General features: G+C 39.9%; 2 protein-coding genes across 2 annotated transcripts in view; one reads left to right on the forward strand and one right to left on the reverse strand.

Annotated features, from left to right (window-relative positions):
- The window catches only part of IL16 (interleukin 16), a 40121-nt gene extending 27009 nt beyond the window's left edge, over positions 1-13112 (forward strand). Inside the window, exons 9-22 of the mRNA XM_032700634.1 lie at positions 643-757; positions 966-1039; positions 1133-1346; positions 1908-2025; positions 3204-3336; positions 4203-4290; positions 5016-5491; positions 7016-7157; positions 8355-9444; positions 9949-10132; positions 10340-10441; positions 11140-11392; positions 12259-12384; positions 12648-13112. Of these exons, the coding sequence (XP_032556525.1) occupies positions 643-757; positions 966-1039; positions 1133-1346; positions 1908-2025; positions 3204-3336; positions 4203-4290; positions 5016-5491; positions 7016-7157; positions 8355-9444; positions 9949-10132; positions 10340-10441; positions 11140-11392; positions 12259-12384; positions 12648-12841 (3309 nt within the window). The 3' untranslated portion in view covers positions 12842-13112. The remainder of the gene's footprint in view (positions 1-642; positions 758-965; positions 1040-1132; positions 1347-1907; positions 2026-3203; positions 3337-4202; positions 4291-5015; positions 5492-7015; positions 7158-8354; positions 9445-9948; positions 10133-10339; positions 10442-11139; positions 11393-12258; positions 12385-12647) is intronic.
- Positions 13113-16974: 3862 nt separating this feature from the next.
- Positions 16975-20030, reverse strand: STARD5 (StAR related lipid transfer domain containing 5). The gene is made up of 5 exons (XM_032700583.1): positions 19925-20030; positions 19761-19810; positions 19531-19663; positions 18087-18204; positions 16975-17092 (listed from the first exon to the last, which is right to left on the reverse strand). The coding sequence occupies exons 1-5, from the start codon at positions 20012-20014 to the stop codon at positions 16995-16997; spliced, it is 489 nt and encodes a 162-aa protein (XP_032556474.1). The 5' UTR covers positions 20015-20030; the 3' UTR covers positions 16975-16994.
- Between the last annotated feature and the right edge of the window lie 15 nt (positions 20031-20045).

Consider the following 20045-nt stretch of genomic DNA (forward strand, 5'->3'; position numbering starts at 1 on the left):
AATTTACCATAGAGTTTTACTTCATTTCACAAATGTAATCTGCTATGCAGAGGGAAGTGAATTCAGGTATTAATGTTGCTACTTCTGGGTTGCCAATTCATATCCTGGCTTTGCCAGGAGTGATTAGTTACCATTCACTTGCTTCTTAACCTTCTGAAGTATCTCTTTGCTGAGGTAGAGCCTTCAGGTTCTAACAACACATCCACATCAAGCCAGCAACATCAACACTGTCACTCACTGCTACCCTTTCTGGTAGCTGGAGGTAGGATTGAAATCATAGACTTTGTGTCATCCAGAAGTTGCACCAGCACAGCAGCTTCAGAGCTTCTTTCAAGTCAGAGTTGAGCTATAAATACAGTTCTGTTGAGAAGGAAAAGAAGAGATACCAGGAACAAACCAGACCTTTCTATGCACTTATAATAGTGAATGAATTGATTGCAACAAACAAAATGCAAATCATGAGGATATTTTGCAAAAATTCCCATTTGTTCTTACTATTGGAATGTGGTTGACTATTTTTTCATGGATTATATTACTCCATTGACAATACTGCCTAAATAGGTAATGCAGAAGAAACTGCAAATGAACTATTATGATAACTGAACATGGGCCCTCACACACTGTTTTTCTTCTATAAATTAGGGTTTGGGCTTCAGTATTGTTGGAGGGAAAGACAGCATTTATGGACCAATAGGCATCTATGTCAAAACCATCTTTCCTGGTGGAGCTGCTGCTGCTGATGGAAGGCTACAAGAAGGTGGGAAATCCCTCTTCCCTCACTTTGCCCACTTCCCAAAAAATGATACCTAAAGACAGATTGAAGTGAAGCTGAAATGAGCAATAAGTGACTTCTAAACCTGCTTACATTATTGCATTTACAAGGCTACTTTTGAGTGCACGTATGTATCATGCATCTTATTGCATAATATGGTAATAGTAACATTATTTTTTGTCTTTTGAAACAGGTGATGAAATCTTGGAACTGAACGGAGAATCCATGCATGGATTAACACATTATGATGCTTTACAAAAATTCAAGGTTACATAATCTTCTTCCAGAACAATCTCTGTCTTTACACACAACATACACGTGAACTCAACCCATTCATTCATTCTCTGTTCTTTCTAACAGGCCAAAAAGGGTCTTCTGACACTTACAGTCAGGACAAGCTTCAGCACACCTCATTCTGCTTCCAGCTGTCAGTCACCCCTCTTGTGTCAGTCACTGAGCTCCAGCACATGCATAACCAAAGAAAACAGCTCTTTCAGTTCAGAAAGTGCATCATTCCCATTAAATCCTACAAAGCCCAATGACAGGGTCATAATGGAAGTTACCCTAAACAAAGGTAAGCGTTGAAATTAACTGATCACTGACAACAAAGCACTGTTTGATGAAGCACTGTTCATTTGCTCTCTGAACAGTGAGCCTTTCCTCACTAACCTGATTCTTTTCCTGAACTAAGTTTTTTTAATACACTTGGTGCCTGTCAGTGCTAACAACTATCTATCAACAGCAGGATTTTGAACACCATCTGTCCTCAAGAGCCAATCATTCATTTTTTTTTTCACTCAAGCAGAATCAAATTCATATCCTTCACATGAAAAAATAAAGCTCTTGTCAACAACCAGATCTTGGAACCCCACAAGCAATATTGGTGTGCACTCACTTTAATCATAAAGGGGGACAAAAGCCCTCAAAGCAACCACACAATAAAAAAACAGAAAGGAAAAGAAAAAAAAGGAGTGGAAGCAGCAGTCAGTATTGAAAGTGCAACATTCATGAATGCAAGACTTTGGCTGTGGTTTGTGCAGAAAAAAAATTAAGACAGTTTTTGAAAAGGTCTCTCCAATGGTTTGTTTTGACTATTTCTTACCTTTTTTTTTTTAATTATTATTAATTTTTTCAGAACCAGGTGTTGGCCTTGGAATTGGGTTATGTAGCATCCCTTACTTCCAGTGTATTTCCGGGATTTTTATTCACACCCTCTCACCAGGCTCAGTGGCACATATGGATGGGAGACTCAGGTAGGATGAGAAAGACTGTCTTATGCCACAAGTTTTTCATTGCTCTGGTTTATGGGTTTATTTTCGACCTCTTTGGGCAGGAAGACATAGTGCTTTCTGTGAATTTTGGGTTTATAACGTGTTTTAAACATGTGCTATCCTCAGGGTTTGAGCATGTGTATTCAGGAGATATGGGATTTTCAGAAATACAGCAACCCAGTGAAATTACTGTCTCTTGCCCAGCCTGGGCTAGCTTTGAAGGTCTTAGACAAGCATATAGCATTGCTGCTGGAGGAGATTTTCAAATGAGAAAGTATTTGGAAAAATTCAAACACTTGGCATATTCTGGCTTTTTTTGAGGTTTTTCTGATACAAGCTCCTTAAATGCTATCCCTTCCTGCCCAATAGAAATGCAGATTTTCTGAAGTGAGCTTTAGTGGGAATGTAGAAATTCACTTTCAAAAATTTATGACCAGTTAGTAGTGTTGAACATACTGAGAACTGAACAGAACACTGCAGTTTCAGTGAAGGCTTTTTGATTTAATTTGAGGTGTTCTGTAACCCTCTTCTCATACATGCCTGAGACTTTAGCTGAAAGAACTGTGTCTTAAACTATTTGAATACTTGTGTGATACAAATCAGTGCCTTCAGTCAGCCTCTTAATATATGGGGATATTTGCTGTAGAGTAGACAAAGATAGTCTCAGTTTCCATGTGGGCGTAATTTGGATTTCATCTAGAAAGACTCAGTCTAGCAGTCAGGAGGATTACAATTGCTTGTTATTAGAATTTTTCTATTAACAAGTTATTCATATGTAGCAGAAACATAACATCCTTTCTGACCTTCAATAGCACTACCATAACATAAAGACATGAAAAGTGAAGTGTTAACTTGAAAGGAAGGAAGGTGTAGGTGGAAGCAGCAGCAGAGCAGAAAGATCACAGGCACAAGGTGTGCAATAGCTGAGCATGAAGAAAGCTCAGATACTGCTTGCAACGAGACAGATCAAAACCCCCTGACATCCAACTCATTCCCATTCCATTTTCTGTCACAGCAACAGAAAGACAGATTTAATCTGTGATCAAATTAGAGGTCAACCATATGGACTTTCCTTTTGCATACTTTCACATGGGTGAGACAAGGTTGGGAGAGAATCTGTTTTGTTTACATCCTCTGCCTTTTTTTTAATATCTCTGTAGGTGTGGAGATGAAATTATTGAAATTAACGAAACTTCAGTACAAAATACAACTCTCAATGAAGTTTATGCTGTGCTAAGCCATTGTGATCCTGGTGCAGTACAAATTATCGTTAGCAGACACCCTGAACCACAGGTAGCACACTGTATTCTTTCTGACCTTCAGTATAGCACATATTGAGAACTAAGAGTGAGTGAGGGAGCAAGTGCTAATCTAAACTGGGTGGAAAAATGTTGACAACAAAGGTGTTGATCTCTCTATAATCATCACTGCACACAAGCCAACCTGAGATATGCACTATCTTAAATAGAATCATGCAAGATTTGAAGATCACTGGAGACAGTCTTACATGAGTTTCTGTACATTAAATAAGGAAATTACAGAACTAACATTCAATTAGTATTGAATAAACCAAAATATAGTTCTTACCCAAGAAAGAATTCCCAATGATAAGTAAATAATTTGAAAGACAGAACATATCTTCCCCTAAAGAAATGTTTTTACACTTGTCTTTCAGTAATTAAAATTTAGGTCTTGCCCAGTCAATATTTATAATTAAATTCATATTGAAGTAAAATAGTTTATTCTTGCAAAATGTTCATTAAAAAATGCTTCCTAACACCAAATACTGTAGAAATGATTACCAAGTTTAAATTGTTGCATAAATTATGCTGCATTAAGTCATCTTATACTGGTAAATCCAGAACTCCACTTCTAGTGAAATATATGAAAGAACATCTATCTTTGAAAGATCCCATTTTACCTAAATAACCACTTTATACAGCACATCCATAGATATACTTCATCTACACTGGAATATATACAAATATAATGGTGTGCACTGAGCTTTAAAATTAACTGATGTGTGATATAACTTGGTCTATGCCTTTCTGTTTGGGGACCTGCAGGACTTGGAAAGCTTTGTGAAAGGAATAAATGTTTAAATGTTAATCATCACCCACACCAATCTCATGAGAGTATAATGGCATGATATTTCCTAGGTGTCTGAGCAACAGCTAAAGGAAGCTGTTGCACAAGCTGTGGAAAGCAACAGATTTGGAAAGGAGAGACATCAATGGAGCACTGAAGGTAAGGGAATAAGTGCATTCACTGAGACATGGTAATTTTGACTTAAAAGATGTTGAGGATGAGTACATGCTGTATTAGAATCCTTGGTAACAGTCAAATAACCTGGAGCAGAAAGACAAACATCACAGGACAACCTTCCTGACACATCTCTTACGATATGTTACCAGGTGAAGAGAACAGAACAAATCTGTCTGATTACCAACAAAAATTTTTGTGCAAACTTCCTCTCACATTTGCTCATCCTTCCTTATTTACAACCTCTGCTTAGAGCTTTTCAAACAACTATCTGTCAGTGATAGCACTATGACAGCAACAAACTGCACAATGCAGGTGATGTGCTGGGAACAAACAGCTTGTTAATCCCCTAATTGTGAGGAAAGGTATATGGTTGGAGCTATTTGCCCAGTTCAGGTATGACATCCTCCCACAGAAACATACTCCTCTTAGTGTCCTCATGTCTTCTAAAGGACCAAAAGTAACAGAATTATCATTAGTATAACTACACTGCTGACATACATACATATATGTGCACATGTATATGGAAAATGCTATTTTGGTGTCCAGGAATGTACCTGTTGACTCTTCACTCTACCAGCCTTCAATGCATCAATCACACCTTGGCATCCACCGATGATGGTATTTAGCTGCAAATTTAATCAGCTGAATCTTAGAAAAGATCACTTTGCACGTATTGAACAGACATTTTGAATATGTTCCTCATACAGGTGTTAAAAGACTGGAAATGAGCTGGCATGGAAGACACCCGTGCGAAAAACACATTGAAAGGAATGCTGCTTACTGCAACCGCAGGGTCCAGAGGCTGATGACTCGCTCCAGCAGCGACAGCAGCTACAACCCCCGGTCCTCGTGTGGCAATGGTGCTCTGTACCAACTGACTGACCTGAAAGCAAGAGTACATAGTGTTGATGTACCAATTACCAGACAACCTGGCCTGCTGTGCTCATTCTCTGCTCATAATTCGGAGAGAAATTCACCTCCTACCTGTAGTGAAGTAGGTCGACCTTTGCAAAACACTAAGAAATCATCAGAGATCCTGGTTAGAAAACCTAAATCGTCAAAGCCCAAACCTCCACCAAGGAAATACTTTAAGCAGGACTGCACATGTGATGACCAGTGTAACGCAGACAGAAAAGGAAAGCTTGTGTCAGAAGTGGCTGCATCACCTTCTGCAAGTGTTCAGGTAAAGCAAAATTTACAAAATCTTTCTTGCATCCGCATACTTGTGAGGCAGGGGGAGGAGGAAGACAAAGTGACTTTGTATGACACCAGGAAGAAAGGCAGAGAAGAAAGAAAAAGTGTATACACATGTGTGACTTGGGGGAAGAGAATGGGGCTCTTCTGTTTTGAAAACAAGGTGTGTATCTTAGCAAAACCAGCTGAGTGCAAAACGTGGTGTTCAAACTAAGGTCAGAAGGCAGAGCAGCGCTGGAAGAAAATTTTATTCCATATCAAGGAATCTGACTTAAAATCCCAGTGAGAGGAGCAGAAACAATGAACCTGAGTCCCTGTCATTCCTCGTGAGCATGTGTCAGTGGTGGCTCAAGCACTCTCTAGTTCCAGTGGACTGGGAGAGTGATGAGTTACAGCCTGGGACTGGAGTTTACACAGCCTCTGATACCAGCCTGGTATGGTTGATCCTAACCATCTGTGACACTGAGTCAAATAACTTACGAAGTAGAAAAGTCACAAAACTATTTCTGTATTTTAGTAGTGGATTTTTACTGGAAGAAAGCACTAATGTTATATACAGCAGGTATTCTTGGGCTCAGATCCATTTCTGGAGAACAGGAAGTGTTAAATAAACTCATTTAAATTGTGATGCACCTCTGTATTTGTTGATGAGCTACAGTACTTGGAATCAGTGTGTATTTGAACGTCACTAAATTTCAGTTCCCTCTCATCTAAAAGAACAAAAAGACAGCATTTCACATTTGCATGAGTGTGAAGGATTGTGAGACCTGCATGTTGAAACAAAACTGTGGTTCACTTAAAAAATGAAACCTCTTTTACCCAGTTTAGTAATGCAGCAGTAGAAATTAACAGTTCTCAATGCAATGCAAAGAAAAAGAAAAAACCCCACCAAAACCCCTCAAAACAGTTTCCAAGCTGCAGCATCAAAATCAAACTATATAGATCAGACTGAAGTCCAAGCATAATGTTACTATCAGAGAAATTTCAGTTATGCACCTTATGTAAGGTCATTCTTTTAACATCCCCTCAGAAGAGCAGTAGAAACATATTCATCAACACCGACTAGAAAATCACCTTTGAGAAGTAAAATTAAGAGAAATAAACACTTGTTGAACTTATCACTGACTGCAACTTCTTAGTTCCTAGTACTTAGTAATTCTAAATGATAATGAGAAAAACTTATGTCTTGAGATCAGTAAAGTCAAGCTCTGTTCAGGAAGACAAATTCCTCTATTAAGACAGTATGTATATGCTCAAGACAGAGGGTTTCTCATCAGAATTTCTGGTCATTAAAAGAAGGTTTTATTACTGCTTTTTAAATATTTTTTTTAAACCTTTATTCCCCAAACATTTTGTATTAGTCAGTTTGAGGCCTGCATACCACACTTTTGTATGTGGTTTCTTTTTTTTTTTCAGATGCATGTATTTTTTTCAGATTTTTTTTTTTCAGATACACATATACTGTGGTTTGCATAATTACGTTCTGACACAATTCTTTTTCCTGTTTGTTCAGCAGGAAGTTGGAGAACCAATGCTAGAGGGACACCAAACTGATGTAACACACAGTGTCTTTACCACTTCTCCTACAGCACATGATACAGAACACCCAGCTGCTGCTCCAGTGGGCAGAGATCAAGAAAGAAAAGAAAACTTAGGTATGTTGAATTCCATTAACTTTTTTTTCAGCTAAACCTAGTATTTGGTTTTAATGCCAAAATGGGTATTGAGCTGATTTCACCTTTCTCTTTAAATGTATCTGTAAATTTTGGGGTGAACAGATGAAATTTCAAATTATTGAATTATTATTAAAAAATTATTCCAGTCTTGGGAAAAAAAGAGAAACTAGATCAAAAGCAGCATAAGTGATGATTTACCGTAAAAAATGTTAATGGACAGGTACAATATTGGTATATTTCTTCAGCTGAAGCTGCTTAGTAATTGAATATTTTATAGTAAAAGTTAATTTTATAACTTCTAAAGGACATTTTTATGCCTAGTTTCAAGGCTCTAGTGTTGCAATGGTACAAACCACTGATAAGTTAGCTTTCTGTTGTGCTGGTCAGAATCAAGGAAACTTAGTGTTAAGGGAACAAGACAATCTCAAGAGGTCTCTCACAACATAAATAGCTATGTAATTCCATAACTTCTTGTTCAGATCTTTAAAAAAAAGTAAAAATGATGCCTTAAAAAAAAAATTACACTGAAGCAGATAACAGCACCTGTGCAACTGCACAAACAAAAGTTTGCTGCCGTTCAGCTCTACCACATCTAACATTAAAATGCGTAATCAGCCTGTGATGTAAAAAATTTTCCTACATTACAATCAAGTTTTTACTTTTCAGAAAAAAACTAACTGGAAATACCTGTAGGAATTTAAGGAAGCAGAAATATTAATCAAAGATCTTCTTAGGAGAGTCCTTTCAGAGCAGGATATACTTAAAAAACTAGAAAAGAAAAAATATTTTAAAAAAGAATTTACTGTAACACCACCTTTTTCACTAGGCTGCAAACAACATCACAATTTTAAGCTTCTATTTTAACTGTTCCAGTTTGTATCATGACTTCAGAACCCCAGAATTCAGGTTACATTTAGAATTTGCAAACCCTTTAAAAAGGGATCTCGTATATAAGTGTGTAAGAGCCTTGTTTTTCAGATAATTTCAGTGTCTGGATTCAGAACTTGTAGATGAAGAGTTATCAATTTTTAAAAAGTTTAAACTTTTCAGAAACTTTAAAAAAAACCTATCAGAAGCTTGAATGAAATTCAAATTTATTGCATTAATAATGATGCAGAGATAAGGAGCGGAGAAGTAGAGGGAGGCTTGTTTATAATCACTGTTTCTTTAACACAGGGACTCCACTTTCATCAATACAAAGGCCTGTACTTAAAAGACAAGCACGGGTAGATTATAGTCTTGATACAACAACAACAGAAGACCCTTGGGTTAAAATTTCTGATTGCATAAAAAGCTTATTTAATCCTACCATGAGTGAAAACAGCGTCCATTTAGATTTACAACCTGACACTGACAAAAAGAAAGAGAATCAAAATCGAAGTAGCTCAGAGACAGTTCTGAAGAAATCAGAATCAGAGTTAGTCAGTTCAAAAGGGCTAAAATCAGATGAAAATGACAGTGTGAAAAAGGGTCCTCCTGTTGCACCTAAGCCCACCTGGTTTCGCCAAAGCCTGAAAGGATTGAAGAAAGCAAATTCAGATCTAAAACCACAAGCAGATCAAAGTCCTCTTAATCCTGACAGTATTTCCACCAAAAAACAATCCAGTTTATCACGTATGTCTCCTGGAGGATCATCAATAAAACAAAGAATAAGCTCATTTGAATCCTTGAGTGCTCCGCAGTCACCTGAAAAAACACATCGAAGGTTCAGCCTGAAACCATCAGTGCAGAAAGAATCCTCTCCCACTGCAGCAGAGCCAGAGGTGGCTCCAGCCCATTCAAACCAGCCCTTCTTCCAACGTTGTGAAACCAGCCAACAACAGCCACCTGTGTCCATGGGTACAAAGAGCCTGGATAGACCTTCCTCTCGCAGGGAGGATATTGCAACCAGCTCAGAGAAAAGCAGCAATGCCAGCACTGAAATTTTACCAAGTCTCTTAACAACAGGAGCCATTGCAAATTCCCATCTTGTGTCAGTAGCAAAAGCACACAGTCTAAGGTCACGGAGCTTCCCACTTACTGCCAGGCAGGCTTGTGAGATGATGAAGCCACATGACGAGAAGTGCAGCAAAATCTATTCCATCAGTAACCAGGTGTCATCTGCTTTAATGAAATCATTGCTTTGCCTTCCTCAGTCTCCAGCCTCTCCTGGAAACAGTGCATGGGAAACTGCAGACACAGTGTCTCAGTCCTCTGGGGAGGAGGACGGGACTTCTATCTCACCTGCAAGTGACCATCATCACCTGGACACTGGGTTTTCACTAAAGTAAGATACCTTGTTTAAAACTCAGATTTACAGATGAACTTTGGTGAGCATCTGTGCTGATCTGCTGACAGATTAAAGTTCTGAGGTAGTAGCACACCACAATAAAGCATAGACTAAGTTAGGATCTTTTTAGACCACAAAGGTTAAATGACTCATATGACTGTTACACTTGTTTTTAATTCATGCTACATACGCCCATGTATATTTCAAACATCCTCCTATTTAAGGAGCAATATTTCCAGTATCTCCATGATAAAGGAGATTTAAGTCTGTTTTTGCCTGGGACCAAGAGATTACTCTTATTCTTTTATGTGATAGATTCTACTTGTGTTACGCTCATGATTAATTTACATTTGTCTGTATTTATAATACTTATAGGAATTACCACCCCAAGTACAGGCTAGTACAATCAAAAGATGACCGCTCCAAAATTGTCTTTTGCTTTTCTGGGTATGTTCTTTCATAACTCAATGTTTCTTTTTTACTCTTGCCACAATGGGACAGCCTTTCTGAGTTGAGAGAATACACTGTGAGCTTGGCAGACAATGAGAAGGAGGAAGAGAGACAGGAACACAGCTCACCTCAAGCATCCGGTGTGTCAGGGCAGTCAGTCATCTCTCTGCTTTCCCCTGAGGAGTTAGCAAAGCTTATAGAGGAAGTCAAAGCACTAGATGAAGCAACATTAAAGGTAAACCCGCTTTTTTCTTTTTGTGCATGATTTTCAGAAAGATGTGGAGCAAATGTGTCTGGTTAATCTTTGCAACTTTAATGTTATGCTTATGCCACTAAGTCTCATTATAAAATGCACAACAGAGAAAAAGAAAACATGCTGATTTTCCAGTCATTGTGACATATCTTTTGAGAAGTTTTTGACTGTATTCCTTTCTCTGCCTAGGAATTTGATGATATTCATGTTACAATTTTGCATAAAGAAGAAGATACTGGGCTTGGATTCAGCCTGGCAGGGGGCATTGATTTAGAAAACAAAATTGTAACAGTAAGTAACATAATTCTTAAAAAATACTCCCAAAACAACTACTCTGTCTAAAAACATAAACCTTGCTGGTTTTCTGCTCCGGTGTTTGGGTTTTGGCATAATCAAAGCAGGCAGCTGTACTGATAGGATTGGAAGAACCACAGTCTCAGTAGGTGAAAAGGGAATCCTTCTGCACAGATCTGCCTATCCAGGTGACTGGCAGCAGTGTCCTGCTTCCAATCCCCAACAGCTCTGAAAGCCAAGGCAGAGCACACAGCCCTCAGCAGGAAATAACCAACATCTTGTGCTTACAGAAGATCAAGCAGTGTGCTCTGGAGGAATGAGATGGGTGCATAAATAAGTGAGGGGTCTGGAAGATAGAGATAAGCTTCATGCCTTCCTCCTCTCACGAGCAGAGCAGAGAGAGGGTCAGGAGGTAGCACACAAGGTACACACCACAGGCAGCACAGTTTGGGCCATCTGGTACGGGGGCCAAACTGCTTGCCTGGCTGCTTGAGGAGGGATGTGCACAGGAGAACTTCTCTGTACAAATTTTTTCAGTCCTCAGTCCTGAAACATGATAGAAGCAACTTGCTCCTGGCAAAGAATGAAAAATTCACGTGGTAAAAAATATTAACTGAATGATTTAGTGATTTGACCTCTCCCCCCCCCCCCCGCATTTCCTTGTGTGTGTGTGTGGTGTCTGGGTTGTTCAACAGGTTCACAAAGTGTTTCCCAATGGACTGGCATCTCAGGAAGGAACTATTCAGAAAGGAGATGAAGTACTATCCATTAATGGAAAGTCTCTCAAAGGTGTGACTCACAACGATGCCTCAGCAATCATGCGACAGGCCCGCCAACCCAGACAAGCTGTTGTTGTCACTAGAAAACCTAAAGATGGAGAAACAAATCTCAATGCTTCAATCAACTCTAGTACATCTTCAGTAGCAAGTGATGCTTCACAAGAGTCTGGTAAGTTTAGTGGCATTACCCTGCAGTCCCCACATAAGTGTTTACTCACCACCTGAAATCCAGGTGTTCATAAAGCAGCACTGGCTGCATGAATCTAAAAACCACGATTAAAGACAGCACAGTTAATAAAGCATTCCCAAAACAGACATTTGGAATAACTTCATTGAAAAGAGAAAGAATGAATGGATTTCTAAAATAAAAGAACTCCCTAAAAACCCACTGTGATTCTCTATATGAATTTCTGTAGACATACAAAGATGGTTATTGTAGCAACACATCTAATTGAAGGTAAAATGACAATTCAGTGAACAGTGATTCTTTATTCTAATATTATTACAAGACTTGTTCTCTGTGAAAGAGAATTTCATTTTGAACAAACAATGTGCTATTGTTCAATGTAGCAGGTGGCTACATCTGAACCACAGAAAGGTCAGAATTTTGCAGAATACTTCACATTCAAGATATTTTTGTGTTGTTGTTTTTTTTTTTCCCTAAAGCATGATCTGGAGATCTGTAGCTTTATTTCCATCTGCAAATAAACATCAGCAGCTTTGTAGCTGATAGCAATTTCATAACTAACAGCAAGTCAAATGTTTACCTTAAATTTTGTTCATGGAACAGATTTTTATACTTCCAGTAAATGTCTTGTATTTCCATTCTCACATGAATTCAAACACAACTTTCTTTCCTCAGCTTCCCAGAGGGTCTTAAAATGACAAAAGGAGAAATTAAAAGTTTTCACTTTCTCTTTCATTTCACAGTTTATGGTACCTTTGCGAACAAACCAGAAGTTCATTTTCTGTAACAGATGTTTTAGCTTTTCAGACTATGTGCTGCCCACCTGGTAACTCTCCATTTGTTTCCAGCAACTGGAGATACAATCTGCACTGTAACTCTAGAAAAAACACCTGCTGGTCTGGGATTCAGCCTGGAAGGAGGGAAGGGCTCTGTTCAGGGAGATAAACCCATCATCATCAACAGGATATTTAAAGGTAAACACACTTAAATGGATACACGACATGTTCCCAGCTGATGCAGACTTGTGGGTTTCATTACTGCTGATTCATAGCTGTGGGAATAGTATTTTTTGCAAATGCAGCATTATCTTGTTTGGTGCCAGTAATTCGTTGCCTGCTGGAACCAGGTGGTTTATACCAAACATGCTGGTGGTCCAGCTATTTCACTACTAAGTCAAAGACCCATTAAAGTTTCCTCCCCATAAAAAAACTAAAGGGAATTCATTTTCTTTCCCCAGGGACTGCATTGGAACAGAGCAGCCCTGTTCAGCCTGGTGATGAGCTGTTACAAGTGCACACAACGGCCATGCAAGGACTCACTCGTTTTGAAGCATGGAATGTAATCAAGGCATTACCTGATGGGCCCATCACAGCCATCATCAAGAGGAAGAATCGGAGCTCTGTTACCACCAAGTCATCCAAAACTTTGTAAAGAGAGGAGTTAGACTACTGCCAATAATCAAACAAAGGATTTTATTACTTGCAGGCACTTGGTGAGCACAGCAAGATACTCAGAAAGCACACATGAAGAGTATAAAGGACATCACTGCCAGTACAGAGAAAGCTGTCTGGGATGCGCCTAAGATGTGCAGAAAATGGGCATGATTCTTATTCCAACATTCAGAAACAGATGTTATAAAGTGTAGAATTATAAAATAATGACTTTATTAACAATATACTGGCTGTAATAAAATACTTGACAGCTAAAGTATGCTCCTGTTTTAAGCCATTAACTAAACAAATACCATAAGCACATCCTGTGCTATGTTTTCAGTGCTACTCTCCAAGTCCTGTTCCCTGCCTTGCCTTACCTTCCCAGGAAGAAGAAATGTGCCTACAAGCCTTCAACTAAACACTACATATTAGGGAATATGTAAAGGGCAGAGAAAGGCACATGGAGCTCTGTTTGTCAAAAACCTAGAAAATTCCAGCTTTTCTATTCACAGAACATCCAGGATAGCCAAAACCTGTCAAGGTAACTTTCTACTAGCAGTTAACAGAGCCATCTCAACTCCAGCAGTCAAACACAGAATGGGAAGGAATTCTCACAGTATTCCTAGGGTGAGGCAGGAAGATGAGGGTAACATAGTGCAGGTTTTCCTAACCTTCCTCTGGCCAGAGATCTCAGAGGAATACAGCAGGAAAATAACAAGGCCATTCAGAACCAAGTCTTACCTTGTAACCACACTTATTTTTTAAAGGTCTCTGTTAATTCCGTAAGGGAAAGCACCAATGAGAGCATGTGAGAATCCAAGTACTTCTGAACTGAACTGTTTATTCCGGAAACACTAAACTTGGAGACAAATATATGCTTCAAACACTGCTATCAGCATTGTGGCAGTGCTTTCTGTATGCACTGTATGGAATTCTACCAGCAGCAGCATGTGTATCTATGGCAAGATGGTCCCGTGTCCCCAGCTGGTCTTCTCTGACCTGCTTCACTGAAGGGAGAGAAGCAATGGTAAGAAGGAAGTAGTAACTCATCAGCTAAAAGCCAGATGGCTGCACTGGTTATTGTCCTTGGCTGTTCACCTTCCCAGAGTTGGGAATTTTCTGTACCCTTCTTCGGTTACTTAATTTCAGCAGGAAGAAATTAAGGAGCTCGGAAGCTATTTTCTGTGCACTTAACACAATGCCACAGAAACAGCAGTTGAGAGAAAGGGAAGTAGGACAGGCAACAGAAGCTGTTAATTGAATCCAGGCATCTAATTTGCTTTGGCCTTTCCTCACAAGACAACTGTATGTTAATCCTTGAAAGATCATTCTTGACAAGCCATCTGCCCCCACCTTCCAAATCCTTAACCGACAGAGTGGTCTTTTCCAAAAAACAACCTCTTATCTCAAAACAAAAATTTTATTAATTGGGTAGCAACCAAAATAAGAGAAAAATGTGAATCTTTTTGTACATTTTTACACTGGTACCTACACGAAACTCTTTCCCAAGACATTTTCAACTCCAATTTGGCAGGGCAGAAGGTTAAGGTCTCTTAATTCCTTCTGGATAGGAGTTGTTGAGCACTCAGAAAAGGGATCCTTAAATTACTGCAATAAAGAGCCTCACCTGCCACCTTTGTTGCTCACAGCAATAAAAAAAAAATACAAATAGCTAATAAGAAGCCACATTGTCTGCAAAAGGTTTACCTGCAGAAATAATGAGTGGTGATCTCAGCTCTGCTCCTTGAACTTTTTGCAAATTAAACTGAGGACAATCCTGGAAAGACTTGCCAAGATATTGCAATTCATGCCAAACAACTTCAGTACATTTAGAAAAATACATATAAGCCTCTGTAATATCCAGGCCCAAATCTCTTCTCAGTGAATTTGTTACTCTTCCTGAGTACAGAACGCAGCAATTGGAAATAAGGACCAACCAAGGGCAAAGAACCTCTGAAGGGTGAGTGTTCTCACAAAAAAACCTCTTCCCCAGGTAGTAGGGGTTGCAAATGGTAGGGAAGGCTTTTCCCTCTCTTGTTGCCTTAAATTAAGAGAGATGCTGGAGCTCTAAGTAGCTCTTATGTTTCCTTGACAGCAAGGCAGGTGCACAAAGAACCACTTTAAAGGATGATTCAGGAAAAACAGTAAGACGTAGCAGAAAAAAATATTTATTTCATCGCACTCACACAAGTTTTTACATCTTTGTATACAAAAGGAGACTAAAATTGTTTCCTTAAAAAACTATTCCATAGGGTAAGATTTACAATGGGAAGCTTTGTGTGCAAGTCCATGCCCTATAATAAATATAAAAAAATACAGGGACAGAAAGCAGAGCATATTAACCTTATTAAATAATCGAGTTACTGCATTAAAATCACAACCCGCGTTTAAATTCCTAATTCAGCAATTATTTTTCTTTTTGTAATTATATGTCACCTACAGTAATATCTGACATTCCTGCAGCAAGCAATGCCATAGATATTTCCTAAAGATGGACACAACATCGCACACAAAATCAGGTGCTGGTTTCCAAAGATAATGCTGAGGCAAACCAGTCTTAGAGAAAAGCAATGTCCTTATGACCTGTTAAGACAAAGCTACAAAACAAGATTATTTACCCGTTAAAATCTTTCCCCACAGGAGACCAAAAAACATTCAAGCACAGTTCAAAAGGGTCATTTCAAGTGCAGTTTAAGAAATGGCAAGTAAAGTGCTTAATCCTCTTTGTTTATTGCCACTGTGTCAATTCAGTTTGTTTAATGACACAGGGGAAATCACTGGTTTTGGTACAGAGAGGGGAAAGGAAGAGTGTCCATTTGCCAGCCCACAGACCTGTGAAGTGATTTGCACTGCTGCACCCTGACTTACAAAAAAGCACTTAAGGCATATTTACCATCACTGCTGACATCTGCTGGAACAAACAAGCGGAATCCTCCACACAATCCAATTTTGGCTTTTTACCATTTCCTAGCTTAGACCCACTGATACATCTCAGCAGCTCTACAAGTTCTTCTTTTGGGGAAGAAACACTGTTCCACAGGAATCTACAGGGTTTCAGAGACCAAACAGAGCTGACCCACACCTGGCTAACCCTGTGGCACTAAGTGGGTTTTAGCAACGCTCCCCTTCACACACATTGACAAAGTGTGACCAAGAACAGATCCAGCATGTGCATCTTGTCCCTGGAGACAGCCACCACTGCTGCCTCCAGGATTCTTCCAGCCTCTGGTGGGATATTTTTCTAAAAGTGAAGAATTTTGTATTAGAAAAGAATGCATTGTTCTGCATGGAGACAGGTACAAAATGCTATTTTAAAAAATTATTTTACTCAGTTCATTGTTCCATGTCACCCTTCTTAAGTATCTTTGCTGACTGAAAAGTCCTGAGGTCAACTTCCTACTTTTACCCTCAAGCTACCAGGTTTTTTTTCCCTACCCTCAGCTCGTAATGTCAGCAACTCTTCTTGTCATGCTTTTAATGTCTTAACAGCTTTGGTCAGGTTACTGTAAAATCCAGATATGCTAGATGGAAAAAAGGAATCCACCACTGTCTGGGGAAGGTAGCCACCAAGATCCGTCTGAAAGAAAGTGAGGAGCTGAGTCCTGTCTGGTTCCCTGAAAAGACAATGCAAATGATTTTATAGCCAGCAGTTTAAGAGCATTAAGAACTTTTCAATGACTCTTTCAATGACTCAATAGAATAGATATTTCTATGAAGTTTTTTCTTTTGAACAAACAAGCAAATGTCTGTGAATGTAGCTACCGAATTACAGATTAAGTAGGCCCTAATGAGCTACTTGACTCTGCTTATGAATTACTATAAATTATAATAAACAACTAGATACTCATTTACAAAAGATTAAGACCATATTTGTATGTTCTGCTGAATCTCTTCTTAAGAGGTCAGCGAGAATCCTACCATGATGACAGTTCCTGTAACATTAAATACTTCCCTCCAGGAAAGGAAGAGAAACTAACTCATTGCCCAAAAATGAGAACACAAAAAGGGCACTCAGTCACAATGATTACCAGGAAGACAGACACGCGCCATTGCCAAGAGGGTACAGGTCACATGTGGCCACATACACATAAACACACCACACAATGGATAAGAAGAGCTTTAGAATTCAAAAAAGTCAAGTAGATAATTTCTTACCCTGGAACAGGTATACAGAGACAGCCACAAGGGTAATTAAAACCTCTCACAAAATTTGGTCGAGGTGGACACAGCGGGTGTTCCACGTTGGTGGCTGTAAGAAAAAGCAGTGAAGAAAAGTGTCATTCTTACAGAAGCTGGGAGAGTGCTCGGTACTCAAAGCACCAACTGGGAAGCAAACTCACTATATGAAAATATATTTAAAAAGAATGGCAATATAATCCTCTTAAGTGTGAGGCTGTGTCACAAAACTGGCAAGAAAGACCATTAAAAGGAACCACTCTGGCCTTAGAATGGGGAAATCAAAGAAGGGTTGAATTTACAAGCAGTTGTTACTGAGCTCTGAAGGAAGCATCAGGACACTTTGAGGGAGTTGCATTGAACCCCTGTTGTGCAAGGTCATTCAGGATACCTCCAATAAAAAATGTCACATGGATATGCCCCTTGGTTGCTGAGAAGCTACACTCTAGCAAGTGCATAAATTCCTGGCAAGGCATTCCCGAACACAATGGGCAAACAGGACACCTGAACACTGAGGGAATAAAAGCACTGACTTGGAACAGTTAAACCATAGAGTGAAAGTGAAAAAAACAAAGAAACATCCTTCCATACAGTGGCAGCCCCTTAAAAATCAGGACTACATTTGTTTTCATAAAAATAATAATTTCCACATACAGGAGTGGTACATTTATTCAGTGGCTTCATCAAAACCTAGAGGCAGTGCAGAAAATGTTAAAAGGGGACTTAGCCTAAATAGGACTTCTTTTAGAAAGTTCTGTAAACTTGTAAAACAATAAAACCACACACAAAATATCCTAGAACTTAATAGTAAATTAAATACTTATTCAATCTCAAAAGCATAGCAAGGGGAGAACCCGGCCAAGACTATCATCATTATCTCAGTGTTAAGATGATTTATATAGTCTGAGAACAACATAGAGAAACAACTACTGTTTTATCTTCTGATCAAGATCAGGTCAACAACTACTGAGCAGCATGTTACTCAGTTTTTATTTTATATTTGTTTCTGGTAGCTGCTGGATATCTCCTAACGTAACATGAACCTGTTGAGAACACAAGAGCCTTACCAGCAGACAGCAATGTCCCATCTTCATATTGCTTCATTACTACCACATCCACAAATTCTCTTGGTGAAATAATCCTCATGAAAGCTGAAGGGGTTGTGGTTCTGCATACAGAGATAGTCTGGAAATCAAAAACCAGAATTATGCCAGTTAATGCTTTATGAAGTACATCAGAAAAATACCTGTACTTTTTGATATACTTTCAGTTACACTTTCTAAGCTCCATCAAAGAGTTCTACTACACCCTTTGTTGAACAAAATATAAATCAGCACAGTCAAAAGGCACTACCCTGCATAGATAAGGACAGTTTAATGGAGAAAAACATAGTGATAATGTGTTGCTTCCAGTTTGACTAAGGACAGATATCACAAGGGATGATGAAATGCAAATCTGGCACATCTATGGTTATAGGACAGGTAAAATGCTTCTTCTTCCCAGGAAGCTAGCAAAGATAACTTCTTTGTGTCATATACATGGGACACAACTTGATAACCCAATCTGTTACACTGCAGAAACATTAACACTACCATCCCCTTCTGTGGAGACTCTGTGGTAAGAGGGTCCCCAAAATATTCTATCACACTGGTAACTGCTGGCAAGTCTATGAATTTCAAGCAGGAGGTTGCAGCATTCCTCAAGTTTATAATGAACACAAAATGCCTCTACAGTTCCCCCTAGAAAAACAAACTTCACAGGACTTCCACAAGCATTTCTGGGACCAGTTGTGTTTGCACCTGGCTGCCTCCCAGCACCTACATACATTTCAGATTTGGGGATCCCAAAATCCAACACCTTTTAAGAGGAAAAAAAAAAAAAAAAAGAACTAGACTCTATAACTGCAGTAGCAGAAGCTGCTGCTCATACATAGCCCTGTTCATCTGTCATCCTCCAAGTGCAGCATCTCCATTTTAATGACAGACAGAGGTAAAGCACTGGGTCCCAAGGCCAGCTAAAGGCAGTGGGTCTGTGCTGCCATTGTGAAAGATGGGCCCTGAATTAAAGGCTGGTAACATGAATGCTTCACTGCTTAGCTAAGAGCTTATTAAAAATAATCACACCTAGCTTGACTTACAGTGTTAACAACATAGCGTGGGAATCTTTAATGTTATACATTTGCACAACTTAGGCAAGTATTAGGCAAGAATGTATCAGCAGCTCCTTTCAGAATGAAAAGCCATTGTTTATATATATCCTAATACAATATATAAAACTGATGGAAAAGGAAAAAAAAAACAACACCAAAATGAAAGAAAAAAACAGGTTTGTTATCCCAGTATTGTCAGGCTGATCCAGACAGAGACACCAGACAACTTTTTAAGATCTCTTTACTTCCCAGCACATAACATCGGCTGTCTCCTGAGGCACGACAGGAAGGGCTGTGCAGAGCCCAACGCTGCTCAACACACGCTGCGTTAATCTCACCAGGACAGTTTTTAAGGAACTTACATCGGTGAGGGCTTCGATGACCTCGAAGTCCTTCACGTTTTGGTCCCACTTGGTCCTGAGCCCGCCGGCCACCGGCTTGATGCATTCCCAGACATCCCGCGGGCTGGCGGGCAGGATCCCCTCTCCCCTGTACCTGCGGCGGGACGAAACGAAACCAAATGTTTCTCCACTCTGCCCGACCCCTCACCGCGGGCAGGATCCCCCTCACCCCGGGAACGGGCCGTACTCACAGGTTACCAGCGAACTCCGCCGAGGGTCTCCAGGACACCGCGACCTCGCCCTGCGGGAGGGGAAGCGTTCAGCACCCGGGCCGGCCCCCGTCCCTCCCGCCGCGGCCCCGCTCACCCACCGTGCTCCGGCAGCCCTTCCAGCCGCCGGGGTCCCGCTCACCCACCGTGCTCCGGCAGCCCTTCCAGCCGCCGGGGTCCCGCCGGTACAGCCGCAGCTGCTCGGCCGCCGCCTCGGCGCGCTCCTCACGCTCCATGGCGGACGGGCGGGGCCGCCCCGCCGCCTTT

This window comes from Chiroxiphia lanceolata, chromosome 12 (assembly GCF_009829145.1).
Source record: "Chiroxiphia lanceolata isolate bChiLan1 chromosome 12, bChiLan1.pri, whole genome shotgun sequence".
In the NCBI taxonomy this organism is placed as follows: domain Eukaryota; kingdom Metazoa; phylum Chordata; class Aves; order Passeriformes; family Pipridae; genus Chiroxiphia; species Chiroxiphia lanceolata.

Coding starts and splice junctions, on each gene's coding strand:
- STARD5 (XM_032700583.1), bottom strand. CDS start 20,014: ATGGAGCGTGAGGAGCGCGCCGAGGCGGCGGCCGAGCAGCTGCGGCTG. Junction 18,205..19,530: donor TCATCGAAGCCCTCACCGAT/GTAAGTTCCTTA, acceptor TTTGATTTCCAG/ACTATCTCTGTATGCAGAAC. Junction 17,093..18,086: donor TGGGACATTGCTGTCTGCTG/GTAAGGCTCTTG, acceptor TTTTTCTTACAG/CCACCAACGTGGAACACCCG.